Source organism: Melospiza georgiana, chromosome 9 (genome assembly GCF_028018845.1).
Source record: "Melospiza georgiana isolate bMelGeo1 chromosome 9, bMelGeo1.pri, whole genome shotgun sequence".
Classification (NCBI taxonomy): Eukaryota; Metazoa; Chordata; class Aves; order Passeriformes; family Passerellidae; genus Melospiza; species Melospiza georgiana.
Window position 1 is genome coordinate 7,748,216 of NC_080438.1, and position 19,771 is coordinate 7,767,986.

The 19,771-nt window shown below is 44.3% G+C and overlaps 1 protein-coding gene across 1 annotated transcript in view; it reads right to left on the reverse strand.

The window, feature by feature from the left end:
- The window catches only part of HMCN1 (hemicentin 1), a 163,760-nt gene that overhangs the window by 58,416 nt on the left and 85,573 nt on the right, over positions 1-19,771 (reverse strand). The window contains exons 33-45 of the mRNA XM_058030107.1: positions 18,964-19,072; positions 18,232-18,401; positions 17,776-17,930; positions 16,933-17,056; positions 15,531-15,632; positions 13,557-13,709; positions 10,354-10,505; positions 9,494-9,617; positions 5,486-5,661; positions 5,131-5,227; positions 2,977-3,099; positions 1,050-1,211; positions 127-414 (exon numbers count right to left, since the gene is read on the reverse strand). Of these exons, the coding sequence (XP_057886090.1) occupies positions 127-414; positions 1,050-1,211; positions 2,977-3,099; positions 5,131-5,227; positions 5,486-5,661; positions 9,494-9,617; positions 10,354-10,505; positions 13,557-13,709; positions 15,531-15,632; positions 16,933-17,056; positions 17,776-17,930; positions 18,232-18,401; positions 18,964-19,072 (1,935 nt within the window). The remainder of the gene's footprint in view (positions 1-126; positions 415-1,049; positions 1,212-2,976; positions 3,100-5,130; positions 5,228-5,485; positions 5,662-9,493; positions 9,618-10,353; positions 10,506-13,556; positions 13,710-15,530; positions 15,633-16,932; positions 17,057-17,775; positions 17,931-18,231; positions 18,402-18,963; positions 19,073-19,771) is intronic.

Below are 19,771 nucleotides of genomic sequence, written 5' to 3' on the forward strand. Positions count from 1 at the left end.
GGCTTTTCCTAACGGTGCAACTAGAGCTGCGTGCCCTGCAGCAGATCCAGGAGGTGCACTGGGCTGCACACCACGGCTTGGCCCCCCAGTGGTGAATCTCCACGTGCCCCAGGTGGCCCCACTCACCGTGGACACTGAGGTCGTATTTCCTGTCGGCCAGCCCGGCGGCGTTGGTGGCCACGCAGACGTAGCGGCCGGTGTCGGACACGCGGGCACGCTGCAGCCGCAGCACACGGCCCCCGGCCAGCACTGCCACCTCCCTGCCACTGCCACTGCCCAGCGCCCGCCCGTCCTTCAGCCACGTCACTGCCGGCTCAGGAATGCCCTGAGCCTCGCACTCCAGGGATATTTCACTTCCCTGGGTGACAATGACCTCTGACGGGTGGGGACCACTGTTGGATATAGTTGGTCGAGCTACGGAAGAACAAGGGACACAGTCAGTGTAGGAGTCAACTGGGAGCTGCACTTCAGCATCTTCACCTGCTGCTGAGTCAATTTTCCAGAGCAGCAGGGTCAGTAAAAAACAAATCAGCTCCTTTCCCCGTCTCCCACAGCATAAAATAAAAATGTTTTTTAAAATGTTAACTTACAGGCAATTTTTAAAATGCAAACAAGAGAAAAAATTAAATTAAAAAACTGTCCCCACACTATCAATCCCTACAGATTTTGGAAGATTTTCTTCTCTGTAGGATTGTTTAAAAATACGTCCTTTTAGTCCCAACAAAAATATAATAAAGTCTAAGGGAATTGAGAGAAATCTAAGTTCCTTCAGTTGTCATCACTACTGCAGCTTGGGGACAAGAATAAAGGGGTTACATCAGTGGATTGTGCACTTTTTCAACAGGGATATGCAATGTCTTGGTCAAGCTACAGGTCCAAATTGCCAAAATTTTAATGACGTAATACTCTCCTTGAACTACCTCTAAACAGTCCTACAGCCAGCACTCCATCTCTGGAGAGCCTGCAGCTCAACATCACCGCCCAGTTCACACTCCCGTAACATTAATGCCCAACTACTAAACCGTGATCAGAGTTTTCCTGGCACTTACTGTACACCTGCAGGCTGTACTCTTTGGTGGCACTCCCAGCCACGTTGGAAGCAATACAGGTGTAAGATGCAGCATCAGATCTGTCAGCAACTGCAACCTGGAGCTGTCTGCCCCCAGACAGCACCCGCACCCTTCCCGAAGGCTCCGGCACCACAGGCGAGCCTGCAAGACACATTCTGTCACATAAAACCACACAAGTGGCCAGCAGCAAATCAAAGTCATGTGGTGTGAAGTCCACTGGTTCATTCAAAAGGACTGAGTTGTACATTTGCTCATTTTAGATGTACTCTGTCAGAGTTTTTCCAGAGAGCAGGAACTTGGCACAAGCAGATCCTGAGGACTTTTTGTATTAACCACTGATTTCATGGCATACCCTGAACTAAAGCACACTGACTCTCACTCACATCCATCCAGAGTTTGGAACACCTCCACTGAGCAGAAAGCCCAGCACTTTCAGTAAAAGGTGACTCACTTTTCAGCATATAATTGTCTCACCCTGCACAGCCAGTGCTTAGAAATATATAGTTCAGGCTTCACACTATGTGCTGTGTGTCACAGGCTTCTTCTCAGGAAATCCGCAGTAGAAAGATGACAGCAAACTCCCACTGCATTCTCTGAGCAGATTCTTCAGTCTTGGAGACCTCAGGTTATCCATTTTCATCTTTCCAAACTGCAGGGAGACTTCCTGACAGAAGGAATGCACCTGCCATGGATACTTCTAACAAGCTGAATCTTCGCTTCCCTCTTGTGCCTTTTCAGTCCTCTCTACCAAGTGCACCAAATGTCAACATGCTGAAAAACAGACTCTTTCTTTCTAACTGCTTTTCTAGACTTTCTAGCAGGTTTAAGTCTCCTTCCTGCCATTAAGTGTACACACATTAGCCTTGCAGTGCATTTACATGTCATACAAGGCCTTTCTAGCTTCCAAGAGACAGGGTTTAAAAAGAACTTCCTGTTCTCTGAAAATGTTATGCACTGGAAAAAGTGTTCTGTAATTAAAACCTGCTCTTTCCATGAGCCAGAATTAATTAAAACAAGTACATACCATATTGAATTGTTCTGCTTAGAAAAACACAAATATAAGTAAGATTGATTAATAACACAAGAATTACCACACTGGAAAAGTAAATGATCTTATTTTGTCCTGTATTCTCTCTCCAGCAGTGCTAAAAGAAGGTGCTGAAAATAGCTGGCTTTGTCTGCCAACTCCTAAAGAGGTGTTTGGCAATGTAACTGACCCCTAAAGCACAAGGTGTGCAGACTACTCTTGAACAAGATGGGAGGAGAGAAAGGGTTTGGTGAATCCCCAAAGCAATGACTACAACTACACGTATCTTCACCGCTTGGCAGGATGCCATGGCTGTAGATTTAAAACCAGCTCAGAGAATCTATGTTATGCAGTGCATCACAGGGCAGAAACTCAACTTCACACCAAGGGACTCCCAGTGACCCTGGCCCTGACATCTGGGATCCAAAAACAAGTCTTACAATCCCAGAATGGTTTGGGTTGGAAGGGACTTTAAGGACCATCTCATTCCAACTCTCTGCCATGGGCCCAGACACCTTCCACTTGCTCAGAAGACATCTACCCTGGTCTGGAACACTTCCAGGCATGGGGCACTGTGCTGCTGTCCTGTTGCTCCATGGTAAATAAACATTTTAAGTGCTCCACAGTTCATTTTTGAGCAATCTCAGCACTTCTGCTTGCACCTTTAGAAACACCTAATCCAAGTAGAGGTGAGAGAGAGAGAAGGGAATAATCTACTCCTGGAGCTCACGTTACTCAATGCCAGGATTATGCAGATATATCTGCACATCTGAACTCCTCAGAACACAGCATCCGAAATATACACAAGATGAAAAGCAAACCCAGCAGGTCAGAATTATCCCATTTGCTTTATAAAACAGACAATTGGCAGTTACCCACCATTCTTTTTCCAGGTGAGGCTGGGTGGTGGGATGCCGCTGGACTCACAGATGAGGCTAATCAAGCTCCCTTCATTGACTGTCAGCTGAGAGCTGTCATCTGAGCCAGAAATACTTGGTGACACTGCAAAGAAAAGCCAAATAAGTGCAGTCTTTGAAACAATACTTTATTAGCCAGCAGTAAACCCCAAGCGACCCTCATGCAAATCTCTCCCATTCAGCTCTGAAGCAATGACAAGGATTGTCTCCTCAATGCTAATCAGGCCCTGGGTAGGGAACAAGCCACTTGGGAATGACTGCATCCATCCTTCTGGGCACTAAGGGCTGCTGCATGCACAGGCTCTAATTTGGGCTGCCTTTAATGGACTTCACCGAACAAAGATGGTTTGGGGAACTTTGTCAAGTGACTCCAGCTCTAAGAGCCTGCCTCATTCATGGCCTCAGCTAATAAACCCACAGAGATCATCATCATCAGTGACTTTTAAAATTCAGCCTACATTTTTCCTTTGAATGTTTCCTGCATCAGCACGCTGGCTGCCACATCCAAAGCTATGGATCCCACCCCTCTGATCATCCTCCTGCAACAGAAGGATCACTCTGCTTTACAGCTCTGTGACTCTAAACCAGCTGCAGACAAAAGGGACCAGTGTTTTACTCTGATTCTCAGTTTTAAAAAGCTTTGGTTCAATCCCTAGGGAAGAGCTAATTGCCTCTTAGGAACCAGGGAATCATTTTCATCAGATGAAAATAGAGTAGGTAGAGACCAAGAAAAAGCAGAGGAGAATGTAGGTTGAACCTGGCAAATAAAACCTCCCAGGTGAGCAAATTATGCAGCACTTTTTTAATGCATGTGACAATATCCAGTTTCTCCTTCTGACACCTCCAGCTCTCCAGCAGCAACCAGATGTGTGGGGTTTGAAACAACAAGGGCATTATGGTACTGTCTGCTTTACCATTGATTTGTCCTGCTTCCAGCCAGGACAAGCCTGTGCTATTCTCTTCATTTAACTCACAGGCTGGCTCCTGGATCCACATTTAGCTCTCACAGATCCTCTGAAGGATACATTTCCTGGATTTAAAATGTCAAAACATAGCAAGGAGGACTTTGGATGCGGGGCATAAATGAAAGCTATAATTCTAAACAATTATCCACAGAGGCTTTCACAGGCAGCCTGTGGTTTCTATCAAGCTTATCCCATCAAAGCTGCTAACTAGCAAAGAATTATTCCTTCATTCAAATCCTACTGAAAAGGCCCTACTGCACAATGGAACAAATCTAAATCCCTCCAGCAAAGGTCCTGTGCAAAAGTCTGGGAGAAAAAGAGGCAAGCAGAGGCTGACCTGCACAGCAAATGGTATTTGCTTCAGCATGGAAAAATGGCATGGTACTACAACATCCACCTCTAACTCAAATGCCATGAATGGATCTTTTAATAATGTCAGACTTGAAAACTGAACTGAAAAATGTCATTTTAGTGTTACAAACCCTCGTATGCAATTCTAGTCTTGTGACTCCAAAGTAAGAAATTGATTAACAATAGTAAAACAGGGACATTTCAGTTTGAGCATGAGAGGAAAATGATGGTGCAGAAAATCTCCTCAAAAGCAATTATTAAAATAATGTCCTAAGCCATATTCATCATAGAGCCATAGAAAAAAATATTCAAGCTGTTTTTATGATGCAGCACTAATAAGTTTGTAAGGCAGCTTTTATTTATCTGAATTTTCAATGCTTCAACATTTCAGTAAGTGGAAAGTTGGCATGTTACTTTAAACGGAATAAAAGCTATGGATCCAAACCCAGGTAGAATCATGCTCACAGAATGGTATGGGCTGGAAGGGACCTTAAAGATTATCTTGTTCCAAGCCCCTGCCATGAGAAGGGATGCCACTCGCTAGTTATAGTTCTAACTACTCTCATTCCTGCAAGCTCAACAAAGGCCTGTAACTGGTGTTAATTTAGAACTAAATTAAAGCAATTTGAAAAATGTGTGCACTGCCTTAAGCCTGTTCAACTACAGCAAACACAACAATATATCCCTGTATGAGCCTCAGCAGCTGAGTGTTGATGAACTACAGAGGATTTCAATGTCTCACATCATAATTCAGTTCTGAACCTTGTTCCCATTTCTGGAATAAGCTTAATAAATCTTACCCCAAATATTGACATTATAGTTCTTCTCAGTTTTCCCAGCAACATTTGTTGCTTCACAAGTGTAGCGTCCAGTGTCCTGCACTTGAGCTCCTTCAATCTGGGGACAAAAGGAAAACCTGAGTTTCTTCTTCCTACATAATTATTCATGAAATGTGCAGGGAGAGGGGGCTAAGGTTTCAATTTTATTTTTACAAATGTCTCCCAGAATATTAATAATAGAGCATGAATCCAGCAAGCTCTGTACCCAGCCGGCTGTGGCACATCTCTGCCATCCCTCCCTCCTCACACACTACTCTGCTGTCCCACCTCCATGGAGGGTGCAGCTCCCAGGGCGAGCCCAGCCTGCCCAGCTTACCTTCAGCACGCTGCCATCTGCAGAGATGCTCAGGCCTGGCTTCTCCAGCAAGGGCCGCCCGTCCCTGAGCCAGGCGAGGCGGGGCGGGGGCACGGCGCTGCCCTGGCACCGCAGCTCCAGCGCCTGGCCCAGCAGCACTGACACGTTCTGCTCCTCACCCACGATGTCAGGAGGGACTGCACCGACACAATCACACAATGGGTTACCTTGGAAAAGCCCTCTGAGACCATCCAGGCCAACCATTCCCCAGCACGGGCCACATCCACTGGTCTTAAACTCCTCCAGGGATGGCAACTCCACCTCTGCCCTGGGCAGATGTGCCAGCGCCTGACCATCTTTCCTGTGAAGAATTTTTCCTAATATCCAATCTGAACCTCCCCTGGCACGACCTGAGGCTCTTTGCTCTCGTCCTATTGCTAAAACCAAGGGACCTTTGGGCACTGAAGATTTCACAGAGCATACATAATGTGGAGGTAAGGGACTTCACTGCACAAAGATAAAACCACATGCCTTCAGCTACACACAAGTTCAGTCTCCTTTATACCACAAAAACAACAATAATAATTTTTGATATTTACAGACTACCTTTCACAAAAAATAACACTAGTGAGGTATCAGCTACAGAGAAATCATAAGGATAAGCCAAGAGTAGCAAAAAAAACCCTTAAATATAGCTAGAAAGGAAAATGCCCAGTACATAAAAATGGGGGAATGCATTCCTGGAAGAAAGAAAAAGAGCTGCTGATTGAAAAAGCTCATGAGGTAACAATCAACCCCAGAAGTAAAAAATGTCTTAAGCTGTTCCAGACAGTGCCAAGAAGGATACTTAGCTTTAAGGAAAACTCTGATCTACAGATAAGTTGTCCAGAGATGGCCAAATACAGCTGACAGAATAAGTCATATACAGAATTCATGGTCAGCAAGCAAGTCAATAGGTTAATGACTTAATCGACAAATAATAATCTACAATTAGCTCATGTATCAGATTTGTGGTATCTACCAATTAATGCAGTTGTTGGCACTGAGCACTATATTTACATTTTTCCTGCAGTTCAGTGATAACCTCATTATTACGCTATTATTTCCAAATCAGACAGTAGAAAAATCTCCTTTTGAAAGGAAAGTTTTCTGTGCAGAAATAAAAAACACCAGAACACTGGACACTTCAATTGAAACCCATTAGCTGTTCTTGAAAAGTGCCAGGATTTAAGAAAACACATTTCCCCCCCCCTATTTTTTAATTCTGTGTTTCCACAAGCAGAAAAACAAAAGTAACTGAGAAGGCAATTAAGAACTAAACCTTGAACACAGCAAATCAGAAATTTTCCACAGGGGAAGTGTTCATGGCTGGAGTCAAAAAGAACACAGACAAAATACTGCCCCCAAGAAGTTTACCAGGACCAAATACAACAACTTTTATGGTGACATTTCCTTTGTCCTTTAGTTTTGGGATCCATGACCCCAGACACTGAGGGTCTGAGTGCACAGAACTTTGGGGTGAGAAGGGAGGCAGTGGGGCCATCTGTGAGAACAAGCACAGTAAGTTAATCACACATGGGAGAGCAGAACAGGTCTCAAAGTGGCACTCAGGGGACAGCAAGACAGCTGTCGAGGTGGCCTGAAAGACCAGGAACAATCAAGCTTTGTGTTTCATGCCCAGGAAGTACAGACCAGAGCTGCTGATTTCACAGATTGGAAATAATTTAGGGAAAAGCCTGGTCCCTGTGGATAAGAAATATAGTAAGTGAAAAAAAAAGCTGTTTATCTTTTTATCTTTCTAGAACTCACAAAGGTCCAGATTCTTTATGAGTATTGTGGAACTGAGACTTGGAAGCTGATCTATTCCTGCAGAAGGCAAATTTATTTCCAAAGACTTTTCAACCATTTACTTTTCCTCTCAGCTCAATGAATTGAAATATGCTCAAAAGGAAACTGAGTTTATGACACAGACACTAAAGCACTTATTTCTGAAGGAATGGGGTTTAAAATTAATCTAATTATGTTCATAGTAACTGTAAGTAACCAGGCTTGTTCCAATTCCTGGCTCAGTGTACATTTCCAACCAACTCAGCTCCAACTCTACTCCATATAATTTTCCTCCTGTGGCTTCTTAATTAGATTGCTCTTATGAGGCAAGTCTGAAGAGCAATATTACTTTTTGGTGACAGCCTCATTCAAGCTGGTCCTGCAGCTGAGCTCAAACCTGGCCAGCTTCTAATACAACATTAATTTTAAACACACACAACTCCTAACTCTTTTCATTTCCTCCAGCTAAAATGGACAGAGGTTCCAGAAAATAAAAGAAGAATAATAAATATACCTGTGTCACATTACACAGACATACACACCTGTCCTCAAACTCCAAAGGAGACCCTGATATTCCTTGCTCTAGACATGAAATATTCCAGCCTATATTAACTTTGGCTCACTTGCCACAGCAGAGCCCTGGGTTTCTAACTGCCCCTTCCATATGCAAAAGTCACCAGGATTTCAGTCAGGAGTACCCTATCCAAGGGAGACATTTCTGAAAGTCAAACTCAGGAACAAATAACTTGGCCAGCTGCCCCCTTCTTAGAACTCATCATCCAAACTCCTAACTCTTCTTGCAAGGTTTGCCATAATGCTGGAAGATTGCCATAATGCTGGAGACTGGCAGAGTCCACTGACCTACTGAAAGCAGAAGCAAAACCACAAAGGTGACTCAATTCCAAATGCCTCTCTACACATGTGGAACTGAAACATTTCTAAAACAAATGTCAGATTATTGTTCATCCTCATTTCGCTGCTGGACAAATCCTCTGAGATGTCCAAGGGAACACAAAACCTGCTACAGTCACACCCCCTGGCATTCCTGCTGGCACAGCACCCACGAGCTCTGAGAACACAACATGGGTGACCTCAGGGACCCTTCCAGTGCCTGAAGAGGCTCCAAGAGAACTGGAGAGGGACTTTGGGCAAGGGCCTGGAGGGACAGGACGATTAGAAGTGCCTTCCAGAGGGCAGGGTTAGATGGGATATTGGGAAGAATCCTCCCCTGTGAGGGTGGTGAGGCCCTGGCACAGGGTGCCCAGAGAAGCTGTGGCTTCCCTAGAAGTGTCCAAGGCCAGGGTGGATGGGGCTTGGAGCAACCTGGGATAGTGGGAGGTGTCCCTCCCCATGGCACAGGATAGGACTGGGTGAGTTTTAAGCTCCCTTCCAACCCAAACCATTCTATGAATATGAAAAGGCATCTGATGCAAGTTACAAAAAACCCAGGATGAAATTCATACAAGTTACAAGAAAGCACAGAATCACAGAATATTCTGAGTTGAAAGAGACCTGCAGGGATCACCAAAATCCTGCACAGGATAATCTCAACAATCCTACCAGGTATCTGAGACCATTGCCTGAATCAGAAGGGAGAATTTACATCGGTTCAGGCAAAAAAATTCAGAATTAACTCACTGACAATCTGGAAAACTGACAAACTAAAAAACACCTCTTTCCTGCTCCTTTAAGGAGACAGAGCTGACTGGCTGGACTCAACACAGTGTCACTATTTAGCACTAAAAGAGTGCCCTCCATTTAGGCAGGCAGAGCAAGGCTTGGGAATGGCATGGGAACTGCAGAGCTGGATAAGGAACTCCCAGTACCTCCCTTCTGGTGCCATAAAGACAACAAAGCACTGGGCCCAAGAATATCTCTCACCTGGCAGATCCATCTGGTTTACACAAACATGTGTTTTCTTTTCTCATTTGTAAATGAGCTTTTATGCATTAGACCTGTAAATTCACTGCTGTAGTTACATTTCTTCAAGGATACACAGGACACACCTACATGCTTTAGTAAATGAAGGTGAATGTGCATATATGTTTTAACTTCCATACACAAACCACTCCTCCTCACTTGGCCTTCCATTACAGGCTGAGACTATTTTTACTCACCACTGCTCAGGGTCTGGGTCCAGTGCGTTACATTAAAGCTTGAAGAGCAGCTGTCAGAGCCAAAAGGAAGACGTTTGTCACTCACCATACACGTGGAGGTCGATGTCCCTCTGGCTCTCCCCCGCAGCGTTGACGGCCACACACGTGTATGTCCCCGTGTCACTGAGCTGGGCACTGGGCAGTGCCAGCACCCGGCCCCCCGACAGGACCTGCAACGGGAGCACAGCACCTTCAGGCACACTCCAGTGCCAAACACAGCCGGGGGAACTCCTAGGGCTCCTTGCAAAATGGAACACTCGTTTTGCCACTGCCTTCCGCCATCTCCCTGCACACCCATGTTCGCTTCTAATCCAGACTTGCAAAAGCAAAATCCTAACTTCATGCCAGTCTCTAAGGAATTCATGGCATTCTCAAGACTTTGCAGTATCTGGACACCCCTCCATCCCACCAGCTACAAACATGCTGTCACACCTTTTGTCTGTGCCCTGAGCACTCCCCACAGAACACAAATTCCCCCTCTTCCCTCTCAGACCATAAAATCAACTTCCAAAAACCAATCACGGCATCTCATTCTACCTCTGAAGTATCTCCTTACATCAGAGGTTGGTTTTCTTTTCTGAATAACTGTTGTATGTAAGAGCTCTCCAGATCTCTTCAGCAGAGGAATCTGGTCCAATTTCTTCTTCTGCCCAGTAAGTGGAAAATTTTTTGATGCAAATTTACTCAGTATGACATCAGCTGAAAGGACCACTTTATTTCAATGTATCTCCATCTTCCACTTCACACAGTACTGGAGCTAAATTCACACCAATCACTCCAGAGCAAAAGGCCTTATATTATTATTATTCCAAATTATCCATCTTATTCTCTTCCATTAAACTGCCCTGACTTAAAAGCCTTCTCCCACAAGAGGGAGCACCATAGAGCAGGATCTGTCCCTGGTACCTGGAGGCCATTGCTGACACTGGACACAGGGCTCCCATCCTTCAGCCATGTCAGGATAGGGGCAGGGATGCCTCTGGCTTCACACTCCAGTCTCACTGCATTATTGACCACTACTGTCACCATGTCACTGCTGCCAGAGATGGATGGGGGCACTGAAAAAAAAAATACATAGAAAAAGGGCTGTAACAGCTACATAAGCATATTAATCACAATGAAATGAAACAGGCTGCCTAGTTTTGGATGTTATTTCTCTTTTCTCATGTTACTCCTGCTGAACTCTTGTAATGTCTTTGTTCTGTGCCAGATCCTGCTCTTCCCTAGCATGAGCAGGCAGATAACTGCAGTGAAACTACTGTGAGCAAGGTATGTGGGACTGGGCCCACAGCCCAGAGGACAGCTGTGCAACCCAGGAACCACACCATAAAGCCAGAAAATATTCCCTCAAACTCTTCTACTATTCCATTTAGACCTTGTGAAAGACTTTAGGAGTGGTAGGGATTAAAGAAAGGAGTTTACCATATAAACCACATAAAGCAAATCCATACACAGAGTGATGAACTGCCCTGGCAGAGCATATGGAAACGTTTATCAGATTAGACTGGAAAACATCTGCCTCTCTGATGACACAAAACATTGCAATGGAACATCTAAAGCACTTACTCTAGGCACACAGTCTAGCAAATGTTGTAGGGCTCTGGTAGAAAGGGAGACAAGAATCATTTAAAAAGGAAGATGTTTCATGCACTAGGAGAATTAAAACTATTCTATTTGCTACTACCACTAATAACTTAGTGATAAAGTTTAAAAGTCAGTATCAGATAAAAACTTAATGTTTAAAGTCACTCCTGCAAAGAGATGAGAATGGTGTGAGCTACTCATACATATCACTCTGTGTGAGCGGAGAAAACTTGAAAATTCTGCACTGAAAATAAGATTCATTAATGAATTTAGCAACCTCCAAGAGCCTGTACCTCAGCTGTGGCAGCGCCATCCCTGGAAGTGTCCAAGGCCAGGCTGGACAGGGCTTGGAGCAATGTGGGATAGTGGAAGGTGTCCCTGCTCATAGCAGGGGGTGGAACTGGATGGGTTTTAAGGTCCCTTCCAACCCAAGCCATTCCACGATTCTGTGATTCTCCTTACTCATACATATATTTCAGCAATAGCAGTAAGGGCAGAAAAAAGGTACAGGATTTTATAATTTTTTCATCTTTTCCCCACAGAGTTCCTCCTATTGCAGTACAACAGCATCTATTGCTCTCAAATGCCTGAGAAAGCTATAGTGGGGAGAAAGAAGTGAAAAAAAATGAATACAATGAAATCATATGAATTCTAACTAAACTTGCATTCCACCAGATTCCTTCAGTAAGCCTGCCTGTTTCCATTCAGTGTTAAGCCTAAGGTATCAAGCGTTGTTTTTCAATGCCAGAAAGACCTGATAACACTATTGGCAACAGAAACTGGTGAATAAGACCAGTAGGTGACAGAGGCAGATGCTCATGGAAATCTAGAGCAGCCTTTCCATAAATGCAGCACAACTTTCAGTACTTGGCATTTGAGCCTGCTCTCCATTAAAGAGTCATTGCTTCCGCTGGTAAAGAGGGCAAAACCTTTAACTTTTGTCTTCTCAATCTCGTAAACCCTAAGGACAGTGGATGATGAACCTGTGGATGGTGAATTCCAGCACCTCTCTACTGTCAGCCTGGCAGGACACCAGCTGAATGAAGCAGGCTCATGGACAGTTAAATGCAATTAGTTCCTTTGATGCCATTACTTGTGGTTGCAACTGCATATACTCTGTTCTAGAAGTGGAACCTCTGTGTCTTAGAAAATTTCAGTTGCCTAGAAAATTCTAGATGTGTTTGCTGAAATTCTGCCATCCCTAAAAAGACACATGTGTACTCAAGGGTTATTTTCCATTTAACTAGAATAACGACCTTAGCTCTAAGGATTTCCTGGGAATTCATCACTGGGTGGGGTTAATTGCCTTTGACTGTCTCATGCCATCAGTTTTTCCCATGATGGTCATTAAATGCAAGGAAACACACTGCCCAAGTCATTAATTAACATTAATAGGAACTATATACTGTGTGTGCATGTCAGCTGGGGGCACTGTGCCAAATTTGGGCCACACTTTTGCATGGAAGACTCCCACAGAAAACCGGCTACATGCACATGGATGTATCAAAGGTAAGAATTTGGATTATGGCCACATCCAAAAGCCACTGAAATCAGTGCAAAAGCTCCAGCTGGGCTTTTGCTTAGGTGTCTCATGTCAGCAAACACCCACACACTTCAACTTCATCTTCTTGGACACAGCACATTTTTCTTTAAAACTCTTGGATTATGAAAGAGCATTTGATCTGTGTCCTTTGTCTACTGTGAGCTTCAAAGACACCTACAACAAATCCCAGCAACTGCCCAGGCCTCCAAATTGCTCAAGTGATCCCTTAAACAAAATCCCTCTTCCATAAATTCATTCTTCCTAGGAATGCCTTACCTTGGCACATTTTCCACATTCAAAACACCTATTCTAGTATCAGCTAGAAAACAGAAGAGTGAAGAGCATGGAGTGCCAAGACAAGGGGGAATGACTTCCCATTGCCAGAGGACAGGGTTAGATGAGATATTGGGAATGAAATCTTGGCTGTGAGAGGGCCCTGGAATCGAATTCCCAGAGAAGCTGTGGCTGCCCCTGGATCCCTGGAAGTGTCTCAGGCCAGGTTGGACAGGACTTGGAGCAACCTGGGCTAGTGGAAGGTGTCTCTGCCTATGGCAGGAAGTGGCACTGGATGGGCTGTAAGGTCCCTTTCAACCAGAACCACCCTGAGATTCTGTAATCACGTGATGAAAGACACCAAATCTGTTAAGCAGACTGGAAAAGGAAGAAAGCAAAGGTGGAGTCTGCATGCATTCTTCCTAAGTGTCACAATACAGGGCAAGAGGAAATAGCCTCGAGTTGTGTTGGGGGTAGGTAGGTTAATTTGGATATTAGCACAAGTTTCTCCATGGATAGGGTAGGCAGCAACTGGCAAAGCTGCCCAGGGCAGTGGCGGGATTTAAAAGCCGCATGGACGGAGCACCTGGGGACATGGATCAGCGGTGACCTTGGCACACCGGGCAATGCTCAGTGCTCACTGGGACTCAATGCTCTCAGAAGCGTTCCCCAAGCCCCAGGAGTGTCAGTTCCGTGGTTGTGCACTCACCATGGACCTGGAGGCTGTAGAGCAGCTCGGCCGTGCCCGCGGCGTTGGCAGCCAGGCACCTGTAGAGGCCGGAGTCGGCCACCTGCGCGCCCTCGATGCGCAGCACCTGTCCCCTGTCACCCAGCGCGCGCCCGTCCTTGGACCACGACACGGCTGCAGGGGAGGAACGGGAACAAATCACTGACAGCCCCGACAGATGTGGCACCACAGAGCTGTCACGCTGGCCACCTCAGATTTCACACACACACCAATGTTTAACAGTCAATGGCAGCACTAGTCGTGATGAAGAATAACAAAACGGAACAGAAAATCAGGAAATAGGAAGATTTGCTGACTATGCCCCACAATTTAACAGCAAATCTGACACCATCATCCACATCCCCCATATATTTATGGAAAAGTGTTCTGAAATTGAGAAATTATAACACAAAGTAGATTATAGGAAATTTACTTATCCTATACCAAGGGAAAGAGCAGCTGTTTAAAACCACACAAAAATAAAAGGTGTCCCTGCCCATGGCAGGAGGATGGAAGGAGATGAGCTTTCAGGTTCTCTCCAACCCAAACCATCCAGGGATACTATAATATCCCTAGATATTATAGAGATATATAATACGAAATAGATAGAGGATCTATCCGGGGATTCTATAACATGCATCAAATTTTTTTACCTTTTACCTTAAATTGTCACTACATTAAACTGAACTACCTGGGACAAAGAATCAAAACATAAGCAACCAAATCAAAGGGTAACTGGCAGATCAAAAAACTGAACACAAAGAGCAGAAAACTTGGTGTTACTGCAGAAGAAAATTTTATAGGAAGTTGACAACCAAGAAAATCTGCAGATTTTGCATCTCAGCCAAAAGATGGCACCATGCATCAGGAGAAAGGGTCATTGAGGCTTTGCTGGCACTACTTCACTACTCAGATGAAATTACTGCTCATGGAAGAATTATCTGTAATACACATGGGGGTTTTGTGGAAAGACTCACACCCACTAAGTGCTCTGGCCTGACTGATGGATAAGACTTGCACACAGCTTCTCTCTTTTCCAGTGGGCTGCCGTGCTCTGACTTTCCTGACTCATGTTATATCTTGACAATAGGATGTGCCATTGCATCACACCAGGGGTGACCAAACTGTTCTTATTGCATAAATTATCTGAAATCCATTGTTTTAGTTGTTGATAACTAAAATAACTGAAAATTTGGAGGATAAAGGAAAAAAAATTAAAGTCGCATAAAATAGACATAGAATTCTTATGCTTTTATAACATTTTACTTCCTCAATATTTTAATTTTTTAATGTAAGTATAAATTATTCTACAAAATAATACTTTGCTGTGAATTAATTCTTAATAAGGCAGAAAAGGAGAAGCTGGATGCATATCTGAAATGCAATAACACCTTTCATCTGAAAACGTTGCTATAATCAGCATGAGAATAATTTGCTGTATTAGATATAAACTCTTATTAACAATTCCCCCTGTTTTGCCCTACAATAATTAATACAGCAAATTGCTCTCATAACAATATATCTTTTTATATCTTGCCAGGTAACAAAACCCACACATTAAAGAAATCCTAGACATGAGCACACGTGACAGGCACACTCAACCCATAAAGTATTTCAGGTCTGCCTTACACTAACAAATACTGAATTGACAGGAGATAAAAGTGGATGTGTTTAAAGCTCATTCAGTAGAAATCAAATAGTGCTCTTGCCTGTGGACAGGGCATCACAAGGGAATAGATTATCCTTGTGATATGTTTTCACTCATTTATCAGTGGGGATCACTGAATTCCTCAATCCTTCCTCCATGTCAGCCCATACATTGACATTTCCCATCACACAGTTTCTAGCTGGTTTAAAATCACACAATTAGCTCCACATTCAGCATATCCATTACTTTCCAAAGACACATGAAGGTGAAACCCTTGATGAGATGTTCCCCAAGGTGCACATGGATACCTGGCAGAGGGTTCCCAGATGCTCTGCATTCAAGATGGATTGGATTATTCACCACCACTGTTTCATTTAATATTTTTCCTGCATCTTCCAGACTGGGTGGTTCTGGGAAGAGACAAAAGCAGCAGGTTTCCATTAATTCAGCCACCCAGCTAGCAGAGCATATGATCAAAGTCATCTACCCTTGGAGAAACTTTGGGCAGTGAGTTGCACAAGCTTCAGCTGCTGGGTGACCGAGGAATTTCTCCAGAAATTCCATCTCTGAAATGGGAATACTCTCTAATTATATGATCTCATTAGTGGTAAGAGGAATAAAACATTATTTTTGCTAATTTTCATTTTTATCCAGGAAAAATTGAACTTAAAGATTTGCAAGTAATGGGTACACAACAGAGAACAGCAATTCTTTCCTGTGGCAAGCTCCTCTCACTTCAGCTGGTGATAGTAAACTGAGTAGTGTAGACAGCTTTTACCTTCCTGAAGTTCCAAAATCTGAAAAATGACAGAAATGCCAGATAGTAAGAGTTTGAACATGAAGACTAACAGCAAAGGAGCACTTTATGAGCATGGGACTGACACTGAAGTTGGTTGTGATGCAATTATCACAGTCTGAATGTGGATCCTCTTTCTAAGTCCCACCCACAGAGACTCTGCAACCTCTCCTCGCTTCAGTTTAACGCCTTCCAGTTACTGGCTTGGTTTGACAATAAAAGTCAACGATGCCATACCCTGTGAAAATATTGCCACAGTCTATTCCTGCACCTCCTGAGGATTCCCACTCCTCCTTTGAGCACCGGGTCACATCAGCAGTGCACAACACTTCGTGACCACTTCTAAGCCAAATACATGTAAATCATGGTGAAAGCATTTATTTAATTCACATGCAAACGACAGCTTCTCAAGTTTCCATTATTCTTTTTCTATTGTTTTTAGCTGCAAAAGAAAATTCCTCTTAAACAGGGTGAAAAATCCCTGCACAAGAAAATATTCCTTTCTCAGAAAAGTTATTCCTGTAAAAATTTCCTATTTCCCAGGGTCACGGGGAATAGCAATATCCACAAAAACCTTGGATGAAATTAGTAATAACAGCGGTGGTGTATCACAAATTGATTCAGAAACACAGAGTGCCCTTCTGAGGGGCGGGTTAGTAGAAATGTGTTTGACTTTTTGGGATACCTCTGAGCAGCAGAGGTACCTGTAAAGACGTTAATTCATTTCTGTGTCCTTTGGTATTACAGGAGAGAGGTCAAACTCCACAAAAGCCAGTTTTTGCCCTCACTCCTTACTAATGGAGTGGGACAGAGAAAGAGAATGGAGAGGTGGACGTGCAGAGGCAGGAGAAAAGCCAGAGCGAGGTGAGCCCAGGTGCAAGAGCCGCGTGGACAGCCCGGTTTGGGCGCGTTACCGTGCACGTGGAGCCGGGTGTGCTGCTGGGCCTCCCCCGCAGCGTTGGTGGCCACGCAGGTGTAGCGGGCGGCATCTCCGGGAAGGGCCTTGCCAAGCTGCAGGACACGGCCCGAGGCCTCCAGCTGTTCCCAAACACAGAGAGGAACCGTGAGACACCACTGCCCCCAGCACAGCCACTCGGGGTGAGCAGACATGGCCAGGCTCATCCCCTCCCAACCCTGGCTCATGGAACAAGGATTGCTGGGTCAGAGATTTCAGTGTCCCTGGGACAGCAGCATCAGGAGCTGTAGAGGTGTAAGGAGACCTGGCTGGTGAGGGGCAGGCAGGCAAAGGAGACTGCAGGCAAGGTACCAAAAACTGCTCCAGCCATGGGGAATCAAAGCCACTGCAAGCACTCACCCCCAGAACATGCGAGCACTGAGGAGGGCTCTTCATGGAAAGGCAGGATCTCACCAGGAAAAGGGAATTACAGGTAGCTGCTGCAGTGATCACAGAACAGCTCAGCTAATCCCACCTCACAGGGATGAGTGGCTAGAGCCACCTCACAATCAGCAGACAAGCATATGACCTTGAAGGGCTAAGTAGAACTGGAAGGAGATAGATTCTGAATTTCCAGTCATGGACTCTCCTGATATGAGGTGATTAGTGAGATTCAGTTGACTGAACACTGCTATTACCTGAGACACCACCCTAATCAGGCAGAAAGTCCCTGACTGCAGGATGGCTCTTGAGCACTTTTGTATTACAGTGTGAGAGAAGTGAAAGGAAAAGAAACACTAATGTGTATAACTTACAGCAATTATATTCCATGGTTTGGATCCCATAAAAGAATCATGCTTACTCTGATATTTCCCCTGGCTGTGTTTACTGGCTGTCCATCTTTTAACCAGGTTATGGAAGGGCTGGGGATGCCACTGGCTATGCACTGCAGTGTCACAGGCTTGTGGAGCACAACTGCTCTCTCGGAAGGCCCAGCTGATTTAATGGTTGGAGGAACTGCAAAAAGCACCAGAAAAAAAAACATTGCCTCATTTAAAAATGTACATTTAAATATACAGAAGCAGTATCTCAGAGGTAAGTGCAGCTTTGCTTCTACTTCCAGATCTAGTGGAAGGTGTCCCTGCCATGGCTGGTGTCCAACTCAAACCATTCTATGATTCTATTTCATCTAATCTCCTCTCCAGTTTTACAACTTGCTAATGCAAATAAACATTTATAAAAAGTCTGAGCACCTTCTTGCCAGCAATTTGAAACAAAACCAGCCTGCTGCTTCCTGCCCACCTTGAGTATAACCTACCGTGAACTGTAACATCAAATTCCTTTTCATGTTCTCCCGCCTTGTTGGCAGCCACGCATTTATAGCGGCCACTGTCTGGCACTTGAGATTGAGAGATGATAAGTTTCTGTCCATTTAACAAGACCTTGTGTCCAGCCTCCTCTCCAAGTGGCTGACCATCTTTGAACCACCTACCAAAAAGAAAGTTCCATTTCAGCTGTCACTGAAAGTAAGATCACAACAATCTTAAAATATGCACAATTCTATTAAACAGAATGCCTCAGTAATTCTGTTTGCATTTCTAGGGAAGTCTGGAAGTGTCAGGTTGTATTCCCCTTGTCTGAGTGCCATAAATTAAAGGGTTTATCAGAAGGGAGTATTGGGGAATGGCTACTAAAAACAGTGCCAGAAAGGGGACAGCAGATACTATCAGAGGCAGAGAGGAATTCTCAAAGCAAAAGTAATCATGGGTGGCAGAACAAAGGGGACATTAAGTTGCATTAGCAAAGGACTTAAAGTTTTGTCTGGTCTTGTTTTCTATCCTCATCTCCAGGACATGGATACTGGCAGAACAAACCACACTACTCTAAAATGAAATCCTGATGTTGCCAAGTGATGGTGCTATCAGTGGAGCCAGGAGTTTGTCCTCTACTCATTAACCATCACTGATTAACACTGAGGTGGCTCATTAAGCTCACCTAACCAACCAGCAGGTTTATTTATATTTTGCTACTGTCATACCAGTGCCCTTACGTGATAGTTGGTGAGGGTGTCCCCCTTGCTGAACAATCCAGCTCCAAAGGGCTGTGGAGAATCACAATGTAGCCCAAGAGCTCATCCCCACCTTCCACAAATGGTGGCACTGTAAGAGAAAAAAAATCCAGAGAAACATTTACACATCAGAAATATCAAACAAGTCTCTCTCAAATAGCACTGTTAAACACACACTGATTCATTATGAACCACTGTTCCTTTCTGAAGTGAAACATCTGCCCAGTGACATTTTGTGGCTTCAAATCACTGCTCTCACTTTTTTACTGTTTCTTGTTTGGTTGTGTTTTCCAGATTCTGTCAGAAGAACCTTGTGAAAGGATGGGGGGGTGTGCTTTTGGCACCCTTCATCAGCAAAACAAAGAAACAAAGATGCAAACACCCTGTCTCATCCTATCTGGGAAGGAAGCACAGGCACACAGCTCCTCCACTATCAAGACCAGTGACATTTACCTGCAGAAGAAATGCTCTACATCTGCATTCAGTATTATGTTCAAGTGAGCAAAACCTAAAAATCAGCTCTTTGCAGCTCTCTTCCATGTCAGGAGAAGACCTCAAGACATTCAGAAGGGACTACTGAGATACAGACTGTGTAATGGATTCAAGGGATACAGAAGAAAAAGTATTTTTTTCAGTATAAGGTTCAAAACTTGCACAACAGAAATTCAGAGAAAAAGTCCTCTCCCAGAGGCAACTACTAAATGATATTTCTAATGAATTTCTGTGATTTTCTTCTCTGAAGACAAGAAAGAAGAATTTTACAGGTTGCTGAGAATATTTACCTACCACA